The 23,376-nt window shown below is 41.7% G+C and overlaps 1 protein-coding gene and 1 long non-coding RNA gene across 11 annotated transcripts; one reads left to right on the top strand and one right to left on the bottom strand.

Annotated features, from left to right (window-relative positions):
* Positions 1–90: 90 nt before the first annotated feature.
* LOC101166753 (polyhomeotic-like protein 3) lies at positions 91–23,210 on the top strand. Of its 4 annotated transcripts, none has more exons than XM_011488626.3 (12): positions 91–596; positions 4,592–5,182; positions 7,926–8,075; positions 9,318–9,398; positions 10,696–10,903; positions 12,338–13,345; positions 15,038–15,312; positions 15,868–16,033; positions 16,817–16,928; positions 17,122–17,242; positions 17,853–18,156; positions 22,425–23,210. In XM_011488626.3, exons 2-12 carry the CDS (start codon positions 4,607–4,609, stop codon positions 22,577–22,579), a joined length of 3,156 nt encoding a protein of 1,051 aa, XP_011486928.1. In that variant the 5' UTR covers positions 91–596; positions 4,592–4,606; the 3' UTR covers positions 22,580–23,210. The 4 variants fall into 4 exon arrangements, with proteins under 4 accessions (XP_011486928.1, XP_020568186.1, XP_011486927.1 ...); XM_020712527.2 differs by having other exon boundaries at positions 92–596; positions 14,978–15,312; positions 15,901–16,033; XM_011488625.3 differs by having other exon boundaries at positions 98–596; positions 14,978–15,312.
* Positions 5,728–17,937, bottom strand: LOC105356634. 7 transcript variants are annotated; one of them, XR_002292603.1, is made up of 5 exons: positions 17,825–17,937; positions 16,799–16,940; positions 15,268–15,310; positions 7,037–7,123; positions 5,728–6,947 (listed from the first exon to the last, which is right to left on the bottom strand). It is a non-coding gene; the product is annotated as an uncharacterized LOC105356634 (long non-coding RNA). The 7 variants fall into 7 exon arrangements; XR_002292605.1 differs by lacking the exon at positions 15,268–15,310 and adding an exon at positions 9,266–9,425; XR_910738.2 differs by having other exon boundaries at positions 5,728–7,123.
* Positions 23,211–23,376: the final 166 nt, after the last annotated feature.

The following is a 23,376-nucleotide window of genomic DNA, read 5'->3' as shown; positions in this document are numbered from 1 at the left end:
GGTCTCCCCCCTCACAGCTGACGGAGTTGCGTGAGTCAGCGGCGGGCGGCGCGGTCCTCCTGAGCTCTGAGTGGTGCTGTCTCGCTTCTGTCACACTGCTTCCTAAACTGCCCTCAACGCCTCCCAGCAGCGGACCAAGCAGGCCCCTCCAAGCCGCTCCACCGTGGGCCCTCGCCGGACCGATTCCCTCCGCAGTCCCGGCAGGTGAACGGTACCGCCGACTGGATCCTCCCGCGCAGGATCCCGGATTATTCACGCAGCCCTCCGCGGGGGGAAGCCTGGGCTGTGATGACAAACCCAACAAAGTGCGACACGCACAAACCCCAGCGGGCCTGCTCTGCGACGCAACTTGGCTGTAATGGCTCTCCCGGGGGTTTCAGGGGGAAGATCGTAGGTGAGGCGGCGGGAGTCATTGTGTGAGGAAGGCGGCGGCCGCTGCGCTCTCAGACGAGGAAGTGAGGCTTTATACACGCCCATCTGAGCCTGCTCACAGACAGCCGGAGCGCGCATCACACACCGCTGCAGACCTCTCCAACATGCGCTCGCCTGCGGATGGACGCCAGCAGGATTAGCACCAACAACCGCGTTTTCAGCAGGTAGGGGTCCTACAGGCTTTACGCAGCGCGCGCGGACTCCAGCTCCCCCAATGTTTTCGCCGCGCAACTTCTCCGGCGCACAGGCCTGTCTCCATCTTTTCTGTCGTGCGTGATCTCTGGCCTAACTGTCAACCGCGCGTGAAGCTCGCGAGCATCTGCCCAACACGCACGAGCGGCAGGCCGCGAGCCAGCTGTTCCAGCATCTGGCTCGCGGCACCTGCTGCGCGGGGAGGATGCGGGAACGCTCTCCGTGCGTTAAAGCCAGAGATAACGACACCTTTGGGCCTAGACGTTTACCCCCCTCTGCAGGGAAAGCCTCTGATGTTGCCTCTGTCAGGGGCAACAATGCAGCAGAAAGTTTAGACAAACCTCGAGATTCACGTTAAAAAAATCTTGTTGGGGTAATTTTAACATTTATGTTCATATTTTTAAAATCAGCAGCAGCTTTCTGACATTTATAACATTAAGTTCTTCTCATAGCGTTATCTTAATATGCAACTCCAGTTCTGAGAGATGCCATAATATTAAAGCACAGACACTTTGCAATAATTGACAAATTGGTTAAAACTGCTGCAGTCAATTTGACTTTTTTTTAACAAACTAAAATGACAAAGCCATAAAGCCACATCAATAAGAAATCCTTTCGTCCATATAAAATCAAAGATAAATACAAAGATGAGAAACAACTTTTACTGCTCAAACTTCAACATCTTTAGTTATGTTTCTGCATCTGGACTAATTTCATGCTTTTCAACAATATAGCTGCTTCTTAAGAATAAAAACAATGTTCTCTATTAAAGATGTTAAAGCACTGATGGTGGATTCAGAAAAACATGTTCAGTGCACACTTTAACACTTTAAACTCTAAAAACAAACATTTGAAGGGACCTGTAAGAGAAGAGCCAGGTTATAGCAGATATTTTCATAGATATTATCTGTGCTTTTTTGTTTAAGAAAGTTTCACCTCTTTGACAAACTATGTTAAAGTTAAATCTTAATCTTTAATCAGACATTTAGTTAAATTACTTAAATACAGCTCAGCTTCCCACGTCAGAAACCTCAGTTCCAACCTCCACCTATAGGTGGCGGTAGCTGCAAAAATGCCTACAGTTTTTTTCTGAAATGTCATAGGAGTTCTGCATAAAGGAGCTTCTGACTGTTAAATCATCCATCATGATTCTAAGATTGGAAACACTCTTTATGTCATGAACTTTATTTGTAGCTGCTGCACTTTCCTCTTCTTTTCTTGAATCAGCGGTTTGCAGGTTTGAGTTTTATATTGAACAGCCAAGAACTTAAACATGGAGATAGGCGTTTCATGTTAGATTTTATCTGGACAAAAGTTACAAATGATTCCGCTTTTGTTTTTGATAAATAATATGCATCATTTTTATTAATTTGATGCTCATTTTTCACAATAGTTTTTTTTTTTTGCTAAGATGTTGAATTACAAGAAATCAGGTTGACTCAAAATTATTTAAAACATATTTTCTGAAATAATCGTATTTGTCATATTTTAAGTAAATACTGGGACTTTTTAGAGTGTTATTTTATGCATTGTTGGGCTATACAATTACCACAAAAAAGACTATTTAGTGTGCAATGCTGAACATTTAATTGCACCTTTCCGGCTCCCCTAAACATGTGGAGGCTCCACTGCTAGGAGCTGATCTCAGTCTCCTGATTTTAGGCTTCAGTTTGGTTGTGATCATCGGCGCTGCTTACTAAATGCTGGACCCTCCAGTCAAAAAGGGGAACTCTTTAGGCTATTATAATTCACTGTGTTTTTTAGTGTTTATTTTTAGTAGAGGTTTATTTTATGGTGAGTTAGTTACAAACATGGCTGTTTTTTTTAGTGAGTAAAGACCTGAAGATCTTTATCCATCCATTTCCAGAACCCGCTGAATCTCTCAGTCATGGGATTGCTGGAGCCTATCCCAGCTTTGGTTGGGTCAGGATGGTGCATCAGTCCATCACAGAGCCACACAGACACAATCACATACACTGACACTCACACCAAGAGACAATTTAGACTTGAAACCTTTGCATGTAACTTAGATTCTGTAAAAACTATTCAGACGACTCCGACTCCTCCTTCAGCCTTTAGTTCTTCCTTGTAAAACCAGTCAAAACATTTGCTCAGGGAGCAATGAAATGGCCATTGTGTACAGTTTACAGCATATCCAATGTTTGATTTAAGTAAAACCCAAAAGAAATATCTGCTGTGGTTTACTATCACCAGAAAACAAAGTTTCATGTACCACAGGATGAGGAAAATATTATAATTTCAACCAAATTTCCTAGTTTTGCGCCACAGGAGAGGGGAAAACAATTAATACTAGTTTGAAATGTTGTTGAAGGGAAATGGCAGAGTGAAAGTATTTACAGGTTGTGTGTCCCTGCAACCAACTGGTGACATGTTCACGGTGTGCCCCGCCTTTGCCCAACAGTGGCCGGTCCAGCAACCAATACGGCGAGTTAAGAAAAATGGAAGGAAACTTAGAGTGTGGATGACTGCAGTGACTCTGAGACACACCCTTCAGGTTCTAACCGCCCAGTGTGGCTCCAGGCTAAAGCATGCTGGTGAAGCTCATACATACATACATACAGACATACATGTACAGTAACGGAGCTTAAAGCTGGTTCATATCACCATACATGCATGTTACTTGTATCATACTGAGGCTTTTTATGCTTTTAACTTTAACAGACTGAAGTTACTTAAATATGAATGCAAGTGATTTTTGTTGATTTATTTAACGTGCATGGGTTTAAACTAAGGGACATCAAAATGAAAAAGGGCGAGTGACACTCATTAGTGACCCATCACCTCTGCATTCTAAAGTGAATTTTATTGATTTTCTTTGTTTAATATTTTTGTTAAATGAAAAAGCAAATACACAATAGATTTGAAGTAGAATGATACATGGAAAAAGGAGACAATGACTAAACTCATTCTATTATGGTATGTATCTTCATAAGAAGGGCAGGCTCTCAAAAACAAACAAGGAACAATATAGTTTCTAAAATGATCATTGAATTTGATTCTTTTATTTTTGTTTTCCGTTTTTTAAAATATTTTATTGTCATATTGTGATCTTTTCCGTGGACAGTTTTTTTTTTTTGCTTTATAATTTCTTTTGAATCAAAAATTAAAATGAGTTTTGAGATTTTGAGAGTTCAGCTGGTGACTAGAATGTGACGATTCATTTGAACAAGGTTTCACGTTCAACTTTGGTTCATTTTGAATGATCCGGACCTCTGACCTAAATGGATCCAGATCATCTTCATCCAAACTTCCTGCAGTGAGACTCAGACAGAAATTCCTGCTACTGAACAGTGACGTTTTCCAGATTCTTGGATTTCTTCCAGATCATCAATGGGAATGAAATCTGTGTCCAAACAAACAAGTAAACTAGAATGGATGTCAAATCCATTCACATGTTAGTTTCCTAAAGTTCACCACTGTTGTTTTTCCACATCCAAAGAATCCAAAGGGAACATTCTAGACACTGGATGGTCACATGACTTTAGTCAAAGTCTGTCCACACATTGGACTGGAATGATGGACGGATGTTTTAATGACATCACGTGCGTTGTCAGCTGATGCACTTGGTCGTTTTTACCTTATGGTAAAATAAACCTACTATCACAATCCAAACGGGATTTTCCGATTTTGATTTGATTATTGATTTATCTCATTTTGAAATGATTTTTTAACGGTATTAGTCGATTTGATTCAGCCTCAAACAGACCAATCTGGTTCTATCCAAGGAATAGAAATTGATTCATCGATGAATCGTTACACCCCTAGTGGTAACACTTAAAAAAGAATTCAGTGCCTCATGAATATCTGAATAAATAAAATGAGTTTTTTGTGCTGGAAAAAAGGAAATTAGGTGCAAACCATACTAGAGCAATCAGCATTTTCCTAAATAAACATGTTGCAAATCCAAATACTGTAACTAATTGACCTGTCTGTCTGTCCGTCTCAGTCATCTCCAGCATTGATGATGGACAAGGAGCTGCAGATCCAATCAGAGCAGGCCACCAATGGAACCAGCCCTCAGGCCAAGCCTGACCCCTCCACGCCTGCAACGCCAACCCCACCTCGCCTCACCCCCAACCCCATGCTCCTGGACTCCCCTGCACCCATGCTGACTCCCATCACCTCCTCCCCTCCTCCCCCTCTCACCCCTGCCCCCTCCCTCTCTGCAGCCCACAGACCAAAGACGGCGGCCAGCGCTCTGTCGCCTCACGTTCTCGTCCCAGCTCCCCCTAAACTCACCTCCACCACAACCCCTGCCCTGCGGACATACTCCCGCCCTATTCTCCCTTCTCCGACAAGTGCATCCAAAACATCGCCTTCCACTCAATCATGCACCTCCCCTCTTCTCCCTCCATCCTCCTCCTCTTCTCCTGCTGCACCAACCACTTCTTCGGCACTGCTCTCCTCATCCTCATCTTCTCTTAGCAACACCTCAACCAAGACGTCCACCAGCATGACCAACGGCAACTCCAGGCCTGGATCCACGTCCACACCCATCACACCCTTCCACACACCAGCCAGTCCACCTGGCAGACAGGTAAGAGCAGAAGATCGCCAAAGTTCAGGCTGTTTCTTGGTGGTATCTAACTGAGGCTCAGCGTTTGCCTGGATTCTGCTCAAAAGCTACAGATGAGAACTTCATACCTGAGAACCATTTTCAAAAGCATAACTTTACACTATTTATCTTCAGGCATACACTTTAAGAAAATAATTGTGGAAAGAATTTGACATTCGATACCACCAGAACAAATAACGCAGACCGGTTTAAGATCATGAAGATTGACTTCTATCAGAAGAAACTTGTTCTTGAAATTTGCATTGTGCCAACTCTAAATTCGAACCTTGCTTCAACAACTGGGATGGTTCCTTTTGGTGGTTTTGGATTTTTAAATTAAAAAAAAAGTGGATTTAATTCAATCTTTAAGAAAGAGGGATTTTTCACGTACAACCTATAAGTTTAAATGACAAATCTGGTACATGTATGTATGTGATGAATGCTTTTTCAAATCCTGAGGAGAGATGCATTTTGCACATGCTACTTCAGTTCCAGCTACAGCAAAAAAACAAAAGAAAATCCAACCATTTTACAAAATATGAACACATTTTTATTGTTTTCCCAATTACGTGCACATTTATTAAAGCATATGGGATTTCTGAATGTTCAAAACATCTATTTGACCATAAAAACGTTTTGTCTTATTTTACTTTCCAAACATATATTTGTGATCTATGGACAACTGAAAAGTTTGACATAGTTCATGTCCTGCATGTCCTGACATAGAACTTTCTTTGTAGAATTTAAAAACATTCACAAAACTAAAGAGAAAAGAAACAAGCCTTAACTGAAAAGGGACAAAGTTTAATAATTTCTGTAAAAATACAATTTAAAAATACAAATTAAAAAATGGTATCCCTGTGCCTTAAAAAATACAGGGGTGTGTCATGAAGGGCATTTCTGCCAAACCACCTGTGTGAATCAGTGAAAGCTGATTGCTGATTGACATGTCCAAAAGGTGAACAACAAATGATTTGAGGTAAAATTGTTCTATAATGATTCATTCTGTGTAGCGGAATGTTAGTTGTTAAATCACGATATTCTTTAATAGGTATGAAAAGTTAATTTGAGAAGAAATTAAGCAACTATACTTGTGATTTTTTACAGTTTTGCAGGACAAAGCTTTTCTGACATTAATCTGTTTGGGACTGTAGGTGTTGGGCTAAAGTCTCAGCGATTCATTTCTTCTCTGGAAAACATAAATGAAGAAAAAAAAATTCCGCTTCGTGAAACATTTATTTAAGTGTCTGGATCGTACAAACAATGATCTTGTCTCGGATCCTCTTAGACGAGCCTCTCAGATGTTCTGGTTTGTGTAATGTCACAGACCCAGATCAGAGAAGGGTTAGCTCGCCTCTCGATCTTTGTCTCCACTCAGTGTCTGCTGCAGCTGCAAAGGAAAACCTCTGTGCTGCATGACTGTGGTGCTTTGAAAAACACAGAGATTTAACCCCTTAATGGCAAATTTGAACACTGATGTTGTGTGTTTCTCAGTCAGAAGCAGGAAAGATGTTTTTATTGGTATTTCTTGGTGGGGTTGTGAAGCTCTGAGATGGAACCAACAGTTGTCCTTGAAGATGAAGGCGGAGCTGGCAGCACTTTGTGTCTGTCTGGGTCAGTGTCTGTTTGGGGTTGCCGTTTCCTCTGTGCTTGCTTTCATCTGGGAGCCTTTCACATCTTCAGCCCCTGACTGTTTACTCTGTGATGAACTTTGAGCTGCTCTCAGGCACGGACAGACGTGTTTTATCTGTAATTTGGAGCAGGGGGTTGAAATTGAGGTGGTTTTTATGTAAATTCAGAGCGATGGAACCTGAGCTGTCTCTAAAATGTACCCACTCAGTTTTGACATGAGGGTAATTGTGATGAAATGAGAGGGTGAATGGGTCACTTCCCAGCCGTCTCTTAGTTTGTGAAGAAAACTGACTGAAACCAAAAGAAACAGAAAATGTTTCAGATGTTTAAATAGATTTACTTTGACATCAGTGCAGAGCCTTTGGTCCAACACTTCACTCAAGTGCCAATACGTCATAAAAAGAGGATAGAAGTGTTGCTCTGTGCTCACATAAGTGCTGTGAGGAGGTTTGACTTGTTGAAGTGCATGAGACTAGATTTACAGAGTAAGACCACTTAACCTGCATTTTAAGGGGTTTCCAAAATATCTGTAGATGTTTGCCCTGGTGTTAGGATTTAAGCAAATCTATTAACTATTTTCTGGAAAACACCCAGTGATAAACCGGCCTTTTAAAAAAACGAAAATTCAAAATGAGATGAAATGTATTTGTTCATGTGTCATTAAATGTATCCCCACACATTTAAAACTGTTTTGAAATTCTGAAATGGGCTTTTTGCCTTAAAGGAATAATTTTTTTCTGATTTATTGAATTTGTAATTCTCCTATAAGATTAACTTTTTTAATAAAGCAAAAAAAACAAACTGTTTTCTGTTTTTACTGACTTTTTCAAAGATTGTTGTTATTTTATACAGTTTCTAAGCTTACTATCAGGATAAAAAGTCAACTCTTGGTGAATATTAACAACATAAATGTTCACCTTTTGTACTGCAAATCCTTAAATGTTTAAATAAAATAACTAATCTTAAAATTTTCAATGTTTAACAACAAACAAGAACACAAAAAATGAAAAACTGAGAACAAATTTCAAAAACACTAAACAGTTTTTACTGTTGGGGTCTAACTGCAGTATGGAAATCCTTTCTTTTGTTGCAGGTATCTCAGGCTCACCCTGTGGGCACACCTGGCCCTGTGCGAGCCAATCAGAGCACCCCTGTCAGGCAGAGGGTATCCCAGCAGACCTTGCTCTTGGGAAAAGGTCTCAAAGGGTCTGGTCAGGACCAGGTGCTGCTAAGAGCTCAGATGGTAAACACAAACCCACATTTACAGAGATGTGAGGCACACAGTGCAGCTGCAGAACTGACTGGAATTAACAGTTGAAGCAAATGTAATGCTGCCTTCAAGGAACTCCGTAAATGACAAATCTGTAAGTTAATGCAATGATGAGAGTAACCAATATAAAACTAATGTATTACCATAACTAATTACTTTTTGCTTTAACAAAGTACCGTAAGGCATTACTGATTGATTTTGAGTATTAAATTATTTATTACATTTAGTATCTTGTGTTTTCCAACAGGCAAACTGGTAAAGCAACGTATTTAAGAATGGAAAAATACCACAAACAAAATCAATTTTTCTGCTTGTGGACTGTCATTGTAAGCATTTTGAATTCCTGTGCACTTGTTTTAACTCTCATACGTCCAAAGACTTGAATTGATTGTTTGTGCTCCTTGCAAGTGGGTTCAGTCCTGTTTTTCCTCACAGCAATCTGTCTCGTTGTCCTATCTAGATTCACTTTTCTTCTAGCAGCTCTTCTTTTGGTTTGGGTTTTTCTGGGCAAACAGGCCTCAGATTCTCTGCTTTCCTTTATTTAAAATAGAAAGTCTACATTTTTATTTTTATAGACTAAAGTGACTAAAGCTGAAGGTTGCTCCTCTAATGTCCTTTCAGTGCTTAATAGACTTTATTATATCATTTCCTCATCTAAATGTCAGACGCTTGTTGTTGGCATAGTTTATCCCTTCAGATCTTAGTTTCTACTCATGCAAGTTTTATAAAGAAAGTAACTTAATACAGTACTTATGTAAGGCATTACTATTTAAAGAGTAATACTGTGCAGTAAGGGATTACATGTAAACAACAACAACAAATAATTTGTAATAGAAGTTGCTGTTGAAATGAACTTAAATATCGGTATGTAATAAGGAAAATCTTAAAATCTGTAAAACTTAGAAATGTATCAATTCCACACCAGATTAGAGAGGGACGAGTTAAAAATAATTGATATGTTGTTATAAAAAATGCTTTTATTAACAACAAAAACAACAAAAAAGCTTAAATAGAAAGCAAAGGTAAATTTTGTTTTTACTTAAATGTTTGAAACCATTGGTAAAAAATGTATTTTCTTCTTTATTTAGTGGTGAAATAAAATAAATAAATGGAGATTCGGGTGTTGATAGAACGCGCTAACATGCACTTTCATGCACGCTCACCTTCCTCGCTTTTTTGTCCTCTTTTCTCCTGCTTCTCCTGACTTCTGTGCAGCTGATCCTTACGTCTGCTATGCGACCTGCACCGTCCTCCTCTTCCTCCTCTCTCCCTTCCTCTAACCCCGCCTCTGCTCAGGTGAGCACCCCCGCACACCTATTTGTTCTGAGAGCCAAGGAGAAACAGGGTTTTTACTTGGCTTCTCATTTGGATCCTGCACTTGCTTTTAAGGATTTGTGGTAAAAATGATCACGCTTAGTGAAAGCTTCTCAACAGCAGCTGCCACCTTCAGGTTAACCCCTTTCACAGAAGGATGAAGGCACAAAGTCATTCAGCACTCCGTGCAAACAGGAAGAAATGCATCTGACGGTAAACAGAAACAGGGATTTCACCAACAAGAATTAGGTGGTAACTTTGCAAGAAGAGGAGATAAGGAGACGCCTTTAAAAACTCTCCTCAGCATTAATTGGCCACATAAAAACACAATTAGGATTAGGACTAAAAGCTGAGATGGGAACGGTATCAAATACTGTTAGAATGAAAAGGACTTAGGAACAAAAACAGCAAAACACTGAGTTTGATGATCATAATTTTTAGAGTAAAGTTTCAGTTAGTTCATGAACGTCTTCTATGTCAAATGAATTACTGATCGGGCTTTCGGCACGAGTTAAGCTCATCCAAATGCTGTAAACAAACCTTCCCTTTCTCATAATGCATCAACAGCTGAGTTTGGTTTAATTCTACTGGAGAAGCATCACACAGGCTGATAAGATCCTGAAATAATGCAGCATGTCACTTCTAAAATATTTATGCCTGCAAACTTATTCTACACAGGGAACTTTTGGGATAATCAAGACAAAGGGATTACAAACAAGTCTTTTTTCTCAGTGTAACAATCTCTTTTGGGTCATTATGTCTGATATCAAGGGTGGTAAGTTAATTAGACTAGAAATTTGGCAAACATATTGGAAAAAAGGTAGTTATCACAGTATGCCTTTTTTTCCAGCAGCTAAACAGGTGACTGAGGTTTGGGCGGAATGGAAAAGCAAACAGAAAGACTATCAGTGCTGCAAAAAACGTCAAATTTATGGTGTAAAAATGCAATGCAATGTACAAAAGTGTTAAAGTGTTTATGAGAAAGTCTGTTGGAGCATTTTTCCTCAAAAGGTCTTGCAAAATCTCTGCTCCTTGATAGAAAAACAGTTTTTGTGACAGAAAATGTTGAAGTAATGATATGACACTATGGAATTTTTGTTTTTTTCAGTTTATGAATTTGAGCCACGATTCCATCCCCAGCTAAACGAGTCTGTAAAGATTGATTGTTGAAGTGAAATGTTTGGCACTGTTTATGTGCTTTCTTTCTCTGTGCTCCAGCTGCTGGGTTCCTAACACTTGCAAACGTGCACCTGCGTGTGTTTCTTTATCTCTCCTGCAGCTCCAGAGTCTCACCTTGAGGCCTTCTCTCCCCGGGACCCTCACCATCCCACCCACCCTTCGACTGAAGCCACCCTCTTCAATCCCGCCGCCCCTTTCTCGCCCTAACACCCCACTCTTCCCCCCGCTTCGGCCACGACCACAGCCCAGCACCACGGCAACGGAGAGCCCGACCACTCCCAACCGACACCTGCCGGTCCCTCCTCCAAGTGGGTCCCTTTAGGGTAGCGGTCTCAGACTGAGACCCCTCTGAGTGTTTCCTGTCTTCTGTTAGTCACTGAGTGATTCTACAGATCCTGTCCTCACACTTTAGAACCAAAACAAATCCAAAGCAGTGCAGTCGTAGCTTTAGATCACAGCTTAAGTGATCTATTCATGTTTAACCATTTAATCTTATTTTACTGGTTCTGTGGTTTGCAACACATACAGGAGAGAGACTCACACAAGTGTTGCAGGAAACAAGAGATGCTTTGAGGCACCGCCCTGCAGAGCTCCTCTGAGGAGCGTCAGGTGCCTCAGGAGAATCTGAGCAGTCTCCAAAGAAGCAGAAAGTGCTTCAGTAATCCTTCATTGCAGAAGCCTTGTTCAGAACCTCACACATTTATTAGAAGATGTAATCCAGAAAGGAAATACTCATGAGGGGCAGAATATTTCCCAACAGAAGCAAATCCTGCAAGTACTAATGTTATCTTTAATTTGTTGTCTTACTACAACAATGGGTTAAACTAGAATGTGTGGGTCATTTTTGTGTAATGAACTGAAACAAATTCAACTGCTGGCAGTTTTGGGTTTTCTCATCTCTGACAAAACCCTCAGCCATTTCCTGCAGCCACAGCAAAGCTGCTGTTGACTACAGAATAGCTGAGAATCCATATAATGATTATAATCTAGCAGCTTTTCTGAGGATGATGGGTCCATGGCAACCAAAGACTTGTTTTCATGTCAGAGGCCAGTAAATGTCTTCTACAATTTTCAAGTCTTTACCTTAAAGAAAATGTTCTTATTTTCCTTAACAAAGCTTGTCCATACCTGTCCGACTCACTTTTTAGCTACACTGATGTGTAATGCTTTATGAATTTGCTTTATTTTTGTTTCATATCAGTTGGATGTTGTGTCTTTTAAGACAACCATGTTTGGAGGCTTGAGAAAAAATCAGCAAAAACACATTAATTCACCAAGAACACCATTTTCATCAGAGTGGGTCTTTAAACACGTTTTTTGTAGCATTTTTCTGATGATGGAGAACATGTATAAAGAAAATTCATTCATTCATCTTCTAAACCCGTTTTGTCCCTTTCGGGGTCACGAGGCTGCTGGAGCCTATCCCGGCCACTTCTGGGCGAAGGCAGTGGACATCCTGGACAGGTCGCCGGTCTGTCTCAGATAAAGAAAATTAAGATTAAAATACCATAACCAAGTATTTTGTTAATCAAATTGTTGATGGAGGCAGTAAAACTACATGCTTACAGTGATGCCACATTTTCATTATATGGTTGCCATGGCAATTTCAGCAGTTAATGTCTGCAATTTAGGAAAGTCTTTGTAGATATTTAAAGGGGCCAACAGTTTTTGAACAGTGAACATTTTTTCAATGATTAAACCAATAAAACTGTATTTTATTTGTTTTTGTTTTTGTTTCACAGCTCTCTACTCTCCGGTTCGAGCCGTCCCTCTCAAACCCCGCCTTCACTCTCCAAACAGCCACAGAGTCACGTCACCCCGACAGTCCGCCCCCCTCCAGCCAATCGCCGCGGCTCCCTCCAGTCAGGCCCCGCCCATCAGCCGTCCATTGAAGAGCTGTCCGTTAACTCAGACGATGCTGGGTCCAGGCCAAAGCCAGCACAGGCCGTTATCTGTTAACAACCACTTTGAATGCTCGCCGTCTGCAGCAAGGCAGCTTCAGATCATCGCCCTCTCCTCTGGCCGTCAACCGGTCGCTGTTCCACCGCCCGCGCCTCCAGCTGTAGAGTCACCTGATCTTTCCAGCCAATCTAAGAGGACTGTTAGTGCAGAAGACAGGATTCCTCTGCCTCTAAACTCCTTGCCATCTAAACCCACCTCACCGCAGACCTCGCCTCCAGCTCTGCAGATCCTGGCTTCTCACTTGAGTCAAGCTGGCCCACAAACTCTGACCCAGAGAGGTGAGTCAAAGGGAAGTGATGAACAGGAGGAGAAGAGCAAAAGGATGAAAACAGAAGTCAAGGATGAGGGGAAAACGACTAAAGACATGCAAGTGGGAACAGGAGACCAAAGAGAAAAAGTGAAGGAGGAGGTGGTGAGGGAATTGAGTCCGGAGCTGGAAGCTGAGGTCAGCCAAGCTGAAGATCCGATGGAAGTGACAGAGGACGGCAAACAAGACCCAGAGAGGAGGATGAGGGAGCAGGAGGAAGAGACTCCCATGGACCAGTCTGAGAACCTGAGCACCCAGGTTTTCCTACAGCACCAAACCACAACACCTGTCCCAACGTTGGAGTCTGTGAAAGACTCCAGGGAGGAAATAAAACCACCTCCAGATCCAATTCAAGAAGCCCAGCCAGAGCAAGAGGTCTCAGTCCAGAATCAGAGGCTGCCAGAACCTCACAGAGACCTGCAGCCTGTCAGCCACGAGGACTTCTGCGAGAACATGTCGACTCAGTCTGACAATCAGTCAGGTAACAGCCTAAAAACATTCCTGCAGAAGCCAGATCCAAGCCTCAACATCAGAAACCAGAATCTCACTCTCTTTATTTATTCATGCAAATCCCAACAGCCCTTACGCCTCCGCTTTCTCCTGCTGACAGGAGAGAAGCCTCCTCTGTGGTGTGTTTGGCTCATGACTTTAGAGTTCAGCTTAAAGGGAAGTAGATCTGGATGCAAACTGGGCCCAAAATACTACAGCTGTCTGTCCCAGATGCTTCAAAGTGAAACCAGTTTGCTGTCGTTGAATCATGTGGATATTTAGGATTATTATCCACTTGTTTTTGTCAAACGCATTATAGGTTATTAAACAAAGATTAAGAACAATGACAGTTTTAACAGGAAAAAGTTTGCATCCAAATATTATAAAACCTAATTTACATATTTTTTCATGTGGATGGTTTTTTTCATGTGTGCCGTGGTTCTAGGTTACAACTTTTTCTGTTGAAGTTTATGAAAGGTTTAGAAATGGTGGCATAGCAGAGATCATCTGATAATTATTTGTCTGAGAGTGTCTTGTCTGGCCTTATTACACCTCAGATCATCTTTTTAAAATCTTAAAAAAATGAAAATGACTCATTCCTGCTTTCCCTGTCACATCTGTGTGTGTTTATGATTAAAAAGCCATGGATTTGCAGAAAAACATTCTGCACGGTCAAGTCCACTTCCAATGAAAGGTCCATGTAATCGCGTGTAAATGCGGGTTTTGGGCTTCTGAAGTCCTATTCCTGCGGAGCTACACGCATTTTTAATACAGTTTTGGGCTCTACGTACAAAACCCGGGTTTTGCATATTGCATTGAAAGTTGAACCAGTTGAACTTTGACCAATCAGGGACTCGGATTTGGTAGTGGCGTCCTTTTTAATACACGGAAGTGCCAATCATTTGAAAATTTATCGTGAAGGAGAGGTGCTGCGCTGCAAGAGGTGGTCCCCCCAAATTACACAAAACGGCCCGTTTCAAAGGCACCTTTTGTTGTGGCCATTCCAAGGCACACCTGTGCAATAATCATGCTGTCTAATCAGCATCTTGATATGGCACACCTGTGAGGTGGAATGGATGACCTCTGCTCAGGAGAAGTGCTCACTGTCACAGACTTAGACAGATTGGTGAAAAATATGTCAGAGAACTGGTTATTTTGTGCTTGTAGAAAACGTTCCTGATCTTTTAGTTCATCTCCTGGAAAACGGGAGCAAAAACAAAAGTGTTCCCTTTACATTTTTGTTTTGTCTAACTGAGGTTTGTGCCCGCTGGAATTCTATGACACTAAACCTTTCATGTATCGGCTGTGATTCGCACCGCTTTGACAATTCGCACCAAGCCTTCTCAAACTGTAGATGGTGTACATGTGCTAGTAAACAGTAGAAAAGAAAAGAGAGGAAGCCCCTCCCTGCTTATCCAGTTTAAACGCCACATGCTAAACACGTGTTCAAGAAAGCACTTGAAGAACATTTTTGAACGTGCGTCCCGGTGTGAACGTCGCTTTAGAATCAATCTTGGACCCTAAACTGCATTTTTCTCTGTTTGGTTCCACAAAACAAAAGTAAAAGCAACACTAACAACATATTAATATGACCCAACGTGCTTTTGGTTTGTCCCCCCCCCAGCACTGTCCAGCCTGTCCTCCCAGTCTCCCCCATCCTCACCCTTCCTCACCCCTCCTGCAGAAAACCCCACACCAACTCTTCTGCCTCAGTCCGATCAGCCGGCAGACCTCAGGGTGCCGCAGCCCAAGGTGCAGAAAGTCAGTAAAGCAACGCCTGATTCCCAGCTTGCAGCTGAAACGGAGGTGGAGCATCTCGACCAATCAGAGCACGAGTCTGAGAGTTTCGACCAATCGCTGAGCAGCCCCTGGGAGCCAAGGCCATGGCCTGAAGGACGGAAGGTTCTGACTCACCTAGTGGAAGGATTTGTCATCCAGGAAGGACTTCAACCGTTCCCTGTAAATATTTCATGTTTGTTAGAAACAGTGGAGGCTTATGCATGCATTTTTTTGTATGTTTTTCTTCTTTGCTTTGAAGTTGAGCAGCTTCATCATGAAACAAATCCGATAAATGTGCAGAAAACTAAATTGGATGAATGGTAAAACATTTCAAGAAAGAAAAGTTCAGACTACTGTAGAAAGGAGTAAAAGAAAAGAAAATGTGAACACTGGCAGGGAAAACATAAATGTGTGTGTGTGAGCTGATGTGTACCTGAACTGAGTATGTGTCATTATTCATGTGTAACGGTTTTCTGAGCCAACACCTATGAGTGTGTGGATGAGTGTGTCCATGGACAGGCCCAACCCTTTTGGTAAACACCTCTTGTTGTGTGTAACTCTGCCCCTCCTATGTGTTTCTTTAATCACCGTCCAACTTCCTGACCCTCTTTTTCCTTGATTGTACCCTATGACACTAACATCTGTGCATCACAAAGGCTCTTATCGGTTTGCTCAGCTGCTGAAAAAAACAGGATAATGAATGAATACATTGACCAGTAGGGTTTTGTTGTGCAGGTGAACCGCTCATCCCTGCTGGTTCCTGAACAGGTGACCAAACCGCAGGAAGTGAACGGGACCAATGGGAGAGCAGCACTGCCAGAGACGGACACAACCAAACAACGTGAAAACTCTACAGACTCAGAAGAAGACGGAGGAGGAGATACAGACAACGCGGGCACACGTGAGACTCCAATGTTTTTCATCGGAGAGCCACAGAAATGCACTTCTATTCCAGTTTGCAAAATCAGCATCTTCATTTTTGGGAGCATCCCAACAAAGAAAGGAATTCCTCGACTTATTCAAAAATCTTATGAATCCAAGTTAATGGAAAAAAATGAAAATGTAAGATTATATATATATATTTATATATATATATATATATATATATATATATATATATATATATATATATATATATATATATATATATATATATATAAATACATATATATATATATATAATGTTGTTTTTTCACAACATGGCAGTAAAATTCCCAATCCTTCATTATTATCATTATTTTCTCGAAAACTGGAGAAAAACTTTTTTATAATTCTATTTTTAGAATAACTGGACACTTTGTTCTATGTTCTGTTAAAGTGTTTCTAAACTTTTAATCAAAATATGGTATTTATAATTTCTTAATGCTGATAAAGCCACTCTAAGTAATGTATTTATGTGCTGAAAATGTTTTCGTATTAGGGTCATTCATTGTTGATTCAAAAGGAACCACATAAACTTTAAGCATGTAGAATATGTCAAATTTCTTTTTGCATAAAAGTATTTTCTTTTATTTAACCTTACATAAGAACATGTCAGTCAAAGAAGGTTTTTTTGTGCTTAATAACAAAGTTTGATTTAAATAATTTATTAAAACCAGTGGAGGTATTTTAAAGCTAGCGCACATGCTTCAGCTGTAAGGCACCACTGCTCTCAGGTGAGACTGACCAGGTGTGTCTCCTACAGGGGCGGGCCACAGAGACCGGACTGTGCTGCACTGTCAGTTCTGCGGGAAGAGGGGCCACGCACACAACTTCATGCGGTCCAAGCGCTTCTGCTCCACTTCCTGTGCTCGCGGGTGAGACCCAGCCTGTAAACAAAACAGGGGGGGGGGCTCAGGACAGCTGGGGGGATTGCAGTCAGGGGAGAGGGGGGCTGCAGCGGCAGCTATACAGCCGGCAGGATGTGGTGTATTTTTTAGAGGTGCACAGGTGTGAAGTGCAGAACCAGGAAGTGTGAAAGAAAGCCCTCTGTCTGTCTGCTTCTCTCAGGTTCAACGTCCGGCTGACGAAGCGTCTGCGAGCTCTGAGTGCAGGCAGCCGATCAGAGAGGGCGCGTCCGGCCCTCAACCGGGCCGAGTCGGTGCCTGGGAAACCCCTGCTACTCCGGCTGGTAGGAAACCTTTAGGCCCCGCCCCTTTACATTTAACTGTGATGAAGCAATCGGAGCTGACTCTTATTTTTGATCCTAGATAGCATTTGAAAACAGTTGATCCAATCTCAGCTCAGTTTTAGAGAAAAAGTGCTAAAGGCACCCCCCCCATGCACACTTCCTTATTACATTCAACCCTTATTTAGATTTTGTATCAAGAAATCCAAAAACCAAAGTTACAAATGCACCAACTTTTATGACAAGATTAACTAAAGCATTTCATTTTGACACAGAAAAATCTGTATCACTATTGTTCTGCAGCTTATGCATTTTCAAACTCTGCACAAAATAGCTGATCCACTACAAATTCAAGGATTCTTTATGTGGTTTTAAAGCTCACAAGTAGTTTTTCAGTAATACTTAGTAAAGTCTGAGACTTTGCCCAAAAAAGTAAAATATTTCCCTCAAAACTACAGATTTCTACAAACGTCCAGATGAAAAAAAGTTACTGGGTTTATTCTTAGAAACTTAGTGAGTCCTGATTTTGAAACGCTTGTTAAGTCTTTGGCTCCTTTGGTGGAAAACTGTGTCTAGAAAACTCACCTGTTTCCCTTCATGTGACCTCCACCAGCCCCGCAACCTCTGGAGCGCTGGCCGCCGTGAGAAGGAGGGAAAGGAGAAGTCAGGAGCAGCAGCAGAACAGCCAGACAAGGAGGTGGAGGACCTGGGAGGATTTAGGGGCGACGAGGATGATGATGGACCAGAAGAAGATCCTGCTGTTGCCATGACAGCCAGAATAGACCACCGAGCCGCTCGAAGGCCGAGACGAGCCTCTGCCCCTGCTGTAACCACCTCAACTCCCACAACCACCTTCAGGCCTGCCCCCTCCCAGTGGAGCGTAGAGGAAGTGACCGCCTTTATACACACTCTGCCGGGTACGTTTATCCAGATCACTGTGGAAACATCTGAAAACATGTCACTTAAGCATCTGCAGATGATTTGAGCGAGGAGTCGGGGCGCCACACAGCTACGGTACATCGGATTAGCAAACACATTCATCCGAAGCAACATATAAATCATAAAATTGGGGAGAGGGAATGATCTAGGGTTATGTACTTCGCCTAATTATCTAAATACCCTGTTTTTTTAATTTTAAATGTTGTTTTCCCTTGAGTGAAGCAAGTACCAAAAGAACAAAAAACACTCTCTTTGTTTAAAAAAATGCTCAGTTTCAAAGGTAAATACCCAAATTTTACTAGAATATACTTATGTACTCGCTATGTGTGATAGTTTTGACAGTGAACCAATCTATATATAGAACCAGATCACCAAAACACAACATGAATGTTCTAATGAACTTTACTTTCTTATTTAAGTGAAAATTAACAACTGTATTTATTATGAATATTTATTTAGCTAAATTAAGAATGTACTTTATTGTTTTTCTATTTTTTCTTTCTTTAAACTGTCTAATTTTATTTGCCCTTTGTTGCTTGTCCTACTATGATAGAGTTTTAGGGCCAGTTTGCAACCTTTTTTTTTAAATTACAACTTTAAAGTCCCAAATGTACGAGAAAAAAGTCATAACCTAAATTACGAGAATAAAGTCGTATATTTATGAATTTAAAATTAGAATTTAAAAGCCATATCTCAAAGTTGTTAATTTTACGACTTGAAAACACGTAAAGTTACAAGAAGAAAAGTCATAAATTAACCAAAAAAAAGTTAAAGTTAAATTAAATAGAAATAAATTAATGAGACAAAGTTGTCTGTTCATCACAGCCGTGCTTTAAATGAAAGATGTGGAGAACTTTCTGAAGCTTTATTTCTGGATAGGTTTAAAAAAAGACAGTAATTCTAAACCTTTTGGTGACTTAAAATCAGATTATTGTCAGAATAGCCGCCTCTCCGGGGTTCGGTGTCGGTGAGGCAGAGTTTTATATGTAAAACAAGGAACTCAGAGACACGTTTGGGTGTAGAGGACCGCTACTTTATTCAGCCCTTTTTATTCACATACCCAGAAGTCCATTTGTTACCACATGTCATGAACCTGTCATGTGCAGAACACCAAAGAGGAAGGATAACAGTGTTTATAAGACCCCCCCTCCTCCTGGAGAAACGTCCCGTTTCTACATAAAACAACAAAGAGGAATGAAAATAGTCTGTTATAATAGCATAAGAATGTTGAAAATGCCAAAAACGGAGTCACACAGACTTAGAGATCTTGTCTTTGGTGGAGGAAGAAGGCATAGAAGAAAAAATATTTACTTAAAAAATAAAAGTTCAAAGATAAAGAAAAATACTTTTTTATGTATTAAAAATGGTATTGAAAAGTACTGTGATGGGCTGGCGACCTGTGTGGGGCGACCTGTGTGGGGCGACCTGTGTGGGGCGACCTGTGTGGGGCGACCTGTCTGGGGTGACCTGTCTGGGGCGACTTGTGTGGGGCAATCTGTCTGGGGCGACCTGTCTGGGGCGACCTGTCAGGGGTGACCTGTCTGGGGCGACCGCTCTGGGGCGACCTGTCTGGGGCGACCTGTCTGGGGCGACTTGTCTAGGGCGACCTGTCTGGGGCGACCTGTCTGGGGCGGCTTGTCTGGGGCGACCTGTCTGGGGCGACCTGTCTGGGGCGACTTGACTGGGGCGACTTGTCTGGGGCGACCTGTGTGGGGCGACCTGTGTGGGGTGACCTGTGTGGGGCGACCTGTCTGGGGCGACCTGTGTGGGGCGACCTGTGTGGGGCGACCTGTGTGGGGCGACCTGTGTGGGGCGACCTGTCTGGGGTGACCTGTCTGGGGCGACTTGTGTGGGGCGACCTGTCTGGGGCGACCTGTCTGGGGCGACCTGTCAGGGGCGACCTGTCTGGGGCGACTTGACTGGGGCGACCTGTGTGGGGCGACCTGTGTGGGGCGACCTGTGTGGGGCGACCTGTGTGGGGCGACTTGTCTGGGGCGACCTGTCTGGGGCGACCTGTCTGGGGCGACTTGACTGGGGCGACTTGTCTGGGGCGACCTGTCTGGGGCTTTCCTAACAGTGGCAGGGATAAGCACCAGCAACTCCAAGAGGGATTCAGCGGCTTTAGAAGATTTGAACAAGAAAATAAATTTTGAAAAAAATGTAAACTTTTTATTATTTTTTAAATATTTAGGCTATCTGTACTTTTTTCCTAATTTACTCTTTAAAAAAGTAAAAAAGTTTGAATTTCTTGAGCTTACTTTTATAAAAATTTTTTGCAATGGTATATTTTTGGCGGCACTTCTAACAGCGGTTTCTCTGCAGCCTCTGTGGCTCCTCTCATTAATTAAATGTTTTGTAAAATGCTGAAATGTAAATGTGTGATGAAGTAAGGAGCATTCTTCTCACCACAAACTGTCGTTCCCGCTGAGATCACTCTGGAACATCTGCAACAGATAGAAGACATGATGAAACGCAGATTATCTTCCATAAAGAAATGTGTGGCCCCTCCCAATAGCGCATTCATGCCACTTGTAAAATATCGCTGCATTATCTTAAGGAAACAAGTCTGAATTTCTAACTTGTGTTGATAAAACCTGTTTTTCAAGTTTCTCCTATAGTTATTTGTGTTGTTGAGATGCAGCTAGAGAGTAAGATACCCCTCAAAGATGGAGAGGAGGGAAGTTTGCCTGGTGGGGGAAATAGGAATGAGATTCAAACCAGAAAACGAGACTCGTGGATCACCAAAGGCTCTCAGTGAGATGGTTTGATAAAAATCAAAACTTAGTGTGGAGGGAGGCCTGACAAGAGAGGAGGCAAACTTAAAAAGGTTGACTTTCTGATTATAAGAGCACAGTCCCAGAGTGACTCTCCTCCCTGGTTTTCTGTATTTGGATGGGGAACAACTAACATCACAATTTAGTTCAAACTTCAGTTCAAAGTCAGAAGGTTCTCACCTGAAACTGGCGTGAAACGTGTGGTAGACTGACGGTTCACATTTAAAAATGAAGACAAGTTGTTGCTTTAAAGAAGCTTGTTTGACTTGCTTTCCATTTACTTTTATAACTTATGTTTTGTCTGTTTCTTTGTTCAACTTAGAGCCATTCGTCATCTTTATCTCTGTGCCCTTTAAAAGATATAATCTGTATTCCTGCAACTTTCATCTTTTTAAAGTCCCACTCTGATCATCTTTGTTCCAAGTGTTCCCAGTGGTCTTTTGATTATGATTACGCTGGTTTTAGCCCAAATATAAAAACTTGTTGCATTTTCTGGGACATAGTTTCTGCAGAGCGACAGGAGGTCAGTAGAAATTCACCTCTGGGTTGTGGGCGGGACTGTTAGCAAGGGGTAAGCCCACCCCCTTCCCATCCCTTTGTTTACACTCTCCCACTAGCCCACAGCCCCTCACACCACCAACCTAACATTAACGGTGCATCAATAAGAATGTGACCAATATCAGAGCTATCCAGCCGTACAGGTTAGATCCAAATTCCAGCTCAGACGAGGAAAACAAAGACGTTCATGGATCCATTTGTCTGCAAGTGAATGCATCAGAATGGAGCGGAGCAGGAAGACTGTGGCCCACCGAATGGCTACCCAATTTTCGACATCACGAAGTATTCTCTTAAACTGAATTTTTTTATCTGCTCCTGATTCACAACAATTTGGATAAAGAAATAGTTAGAAATGCAATTTGAAGCTGAATGTATTTTTATCTATGACATCCATCATGAGAAAAATGCTACAAGGACATGTTTATAATACCAAAAACACATTTTTCATCAGAGTAGGTCTTAAAAAGGTCTTGAGTTTTCTTTTTCTACAACTTTTTTTAGCAAACTATTTAGAATTGTTGAATGAGTGTGCACCACATTCGTTTTCAGTCGATGCAGTTTTTATCTCTCTCTATATATATCTTTTAGCCTTTTGACCTAACATTAACTGGTTTCTTTTGAGCTCTTTAGGTCTTTCTATGCCTGATCTAGCCCTGATTATTAATTTTTTACTTTTTCCCTTTCAGTCACTTCAGTTTAATAAATACATTTTCTGTATATGCTGTTCTTAGATGAAGGTCTATGATGACACAAAACCCACTCAGCTTTTAAAAATGACTTGCAAACCCTAAAGTTGATGGCCCTTTTAACCAACTGCATGCTGCTATTCACGCATACACGCTTTGCTTCTGCAGAGTTGTGTTGTGGGACGTCACATGATTAACTGTGCCTGCCTGCATGTCCTTGTGTGTCAGGCTGCAGCGATGTGGCCGAGGCTTTCCGGCTGCAGGAGATCGACGGCCAGGCTCTGCTGCTTCTGACTGAGGACCACCTGATGTCCAGCATGAACATCAAACTAGGACCAGCTCTCAAGATCTGCGCTCACATCAACGCGCTGAAGAACCAGTGAAAGAAAACTGAGAAACAGCAGCAGGAAAGACACGTTTTTAAGGAATTAAGGCAATAATGAAGTGGAAAAATAGAGATGAACAATTCCAGATCTGGTGGGGTTTTGGAAAACAACAGCTGACAACACAAACAACTGAACAAAGTCAGAAAGGTCACCTTCATTTATGACTGGGGAGACTTTAGATGGAGGTGTGGCCTCCGCGGACAGGAGCAGAGGCCGGAAGATGGGAGAGAAACCGTCTGCTTGGGGCCTTTTGGCTGTAGCAGGAGACTGGGGGGGGATTTTTGTAACTTTGTGTAAATCTTACATGCCACTGGAGAGTGTACATTTCAAGCTATTTCATGAAGGATTTTGAACATTTAATATATGAAATTTGTCTATTTAGTTTTTTTAGAATGTGACGTCAATGACAAATCTATCCCGTAGCTAACATAACCAGTGTGTGTACGAAAAAAAAGAATAAAGCATAAACTTTGTAAGTGATTAATGAAAGCTTAATGTTTTATATCAACATATTCAGGACAAAATATCTGTGGGTAATAACAGTCACTACCAGGGACTGGTGTCTTCAATGCCACATTTTTATGGTATCCTGCTTAAAATTATTTAATAAATGAAGAATTACTCAAAAGAAGAATATGTTTTCTTTTGGAATCAAACAGGGATGTATAGGGAGCAGCAGCAGAAAGCCACAGCTTGGAAAAGTTTGTGTTCTATTAAAGGAAAATTGCTTTGAGTTCGTGTCTCAGAGTTCCTGACTGCCTCAGTTTTGCACATCCAAATGTGGGATCAGCGTT

Source organism: Oryzias latipes, chromosome 20, assembly GCF_002234675.1.
Source record: "Oryzias latipes chromosome 20, ASM223467v1".
Taxonomy (NCBI): Eukaryota; Metazoa; Chordata; class Actinopteri; order Beloniformes; family Adrianichthyidae; genus Oryzias; species Oryzias latipes.
This window is presented reverse-complemented; position numbering and strand designations above follow the sequence as displayed.

What these genes read in the sequence shown, in the direction of transcription:
- LOC101166753 (XM_011488625.3), top strand. Translation starts at nt 4,607, where the DNA reads ATGATGGACAAGGAGCTGCAGATCCAATCAGAGCAGGCCACCAATGGA. An exon ending in TACAGACAACGCGGGCACAC is followed by an intron (nt 16,034 to 16,816) that starts GTGAGACTCCAA and finishes TGTCTCCTACAG; the next exon opens with GGGCGGGCCACAGAGACCGG. An exon ending in CTTTATACACACTCTGCCGG is followed by an intron (nt 18,157 to 22,424) that starts GTACGTTTATCC and finishes CTTGTGTGTCAG; the next exon opens with GCTGCAGCGATGTGGCCGAG.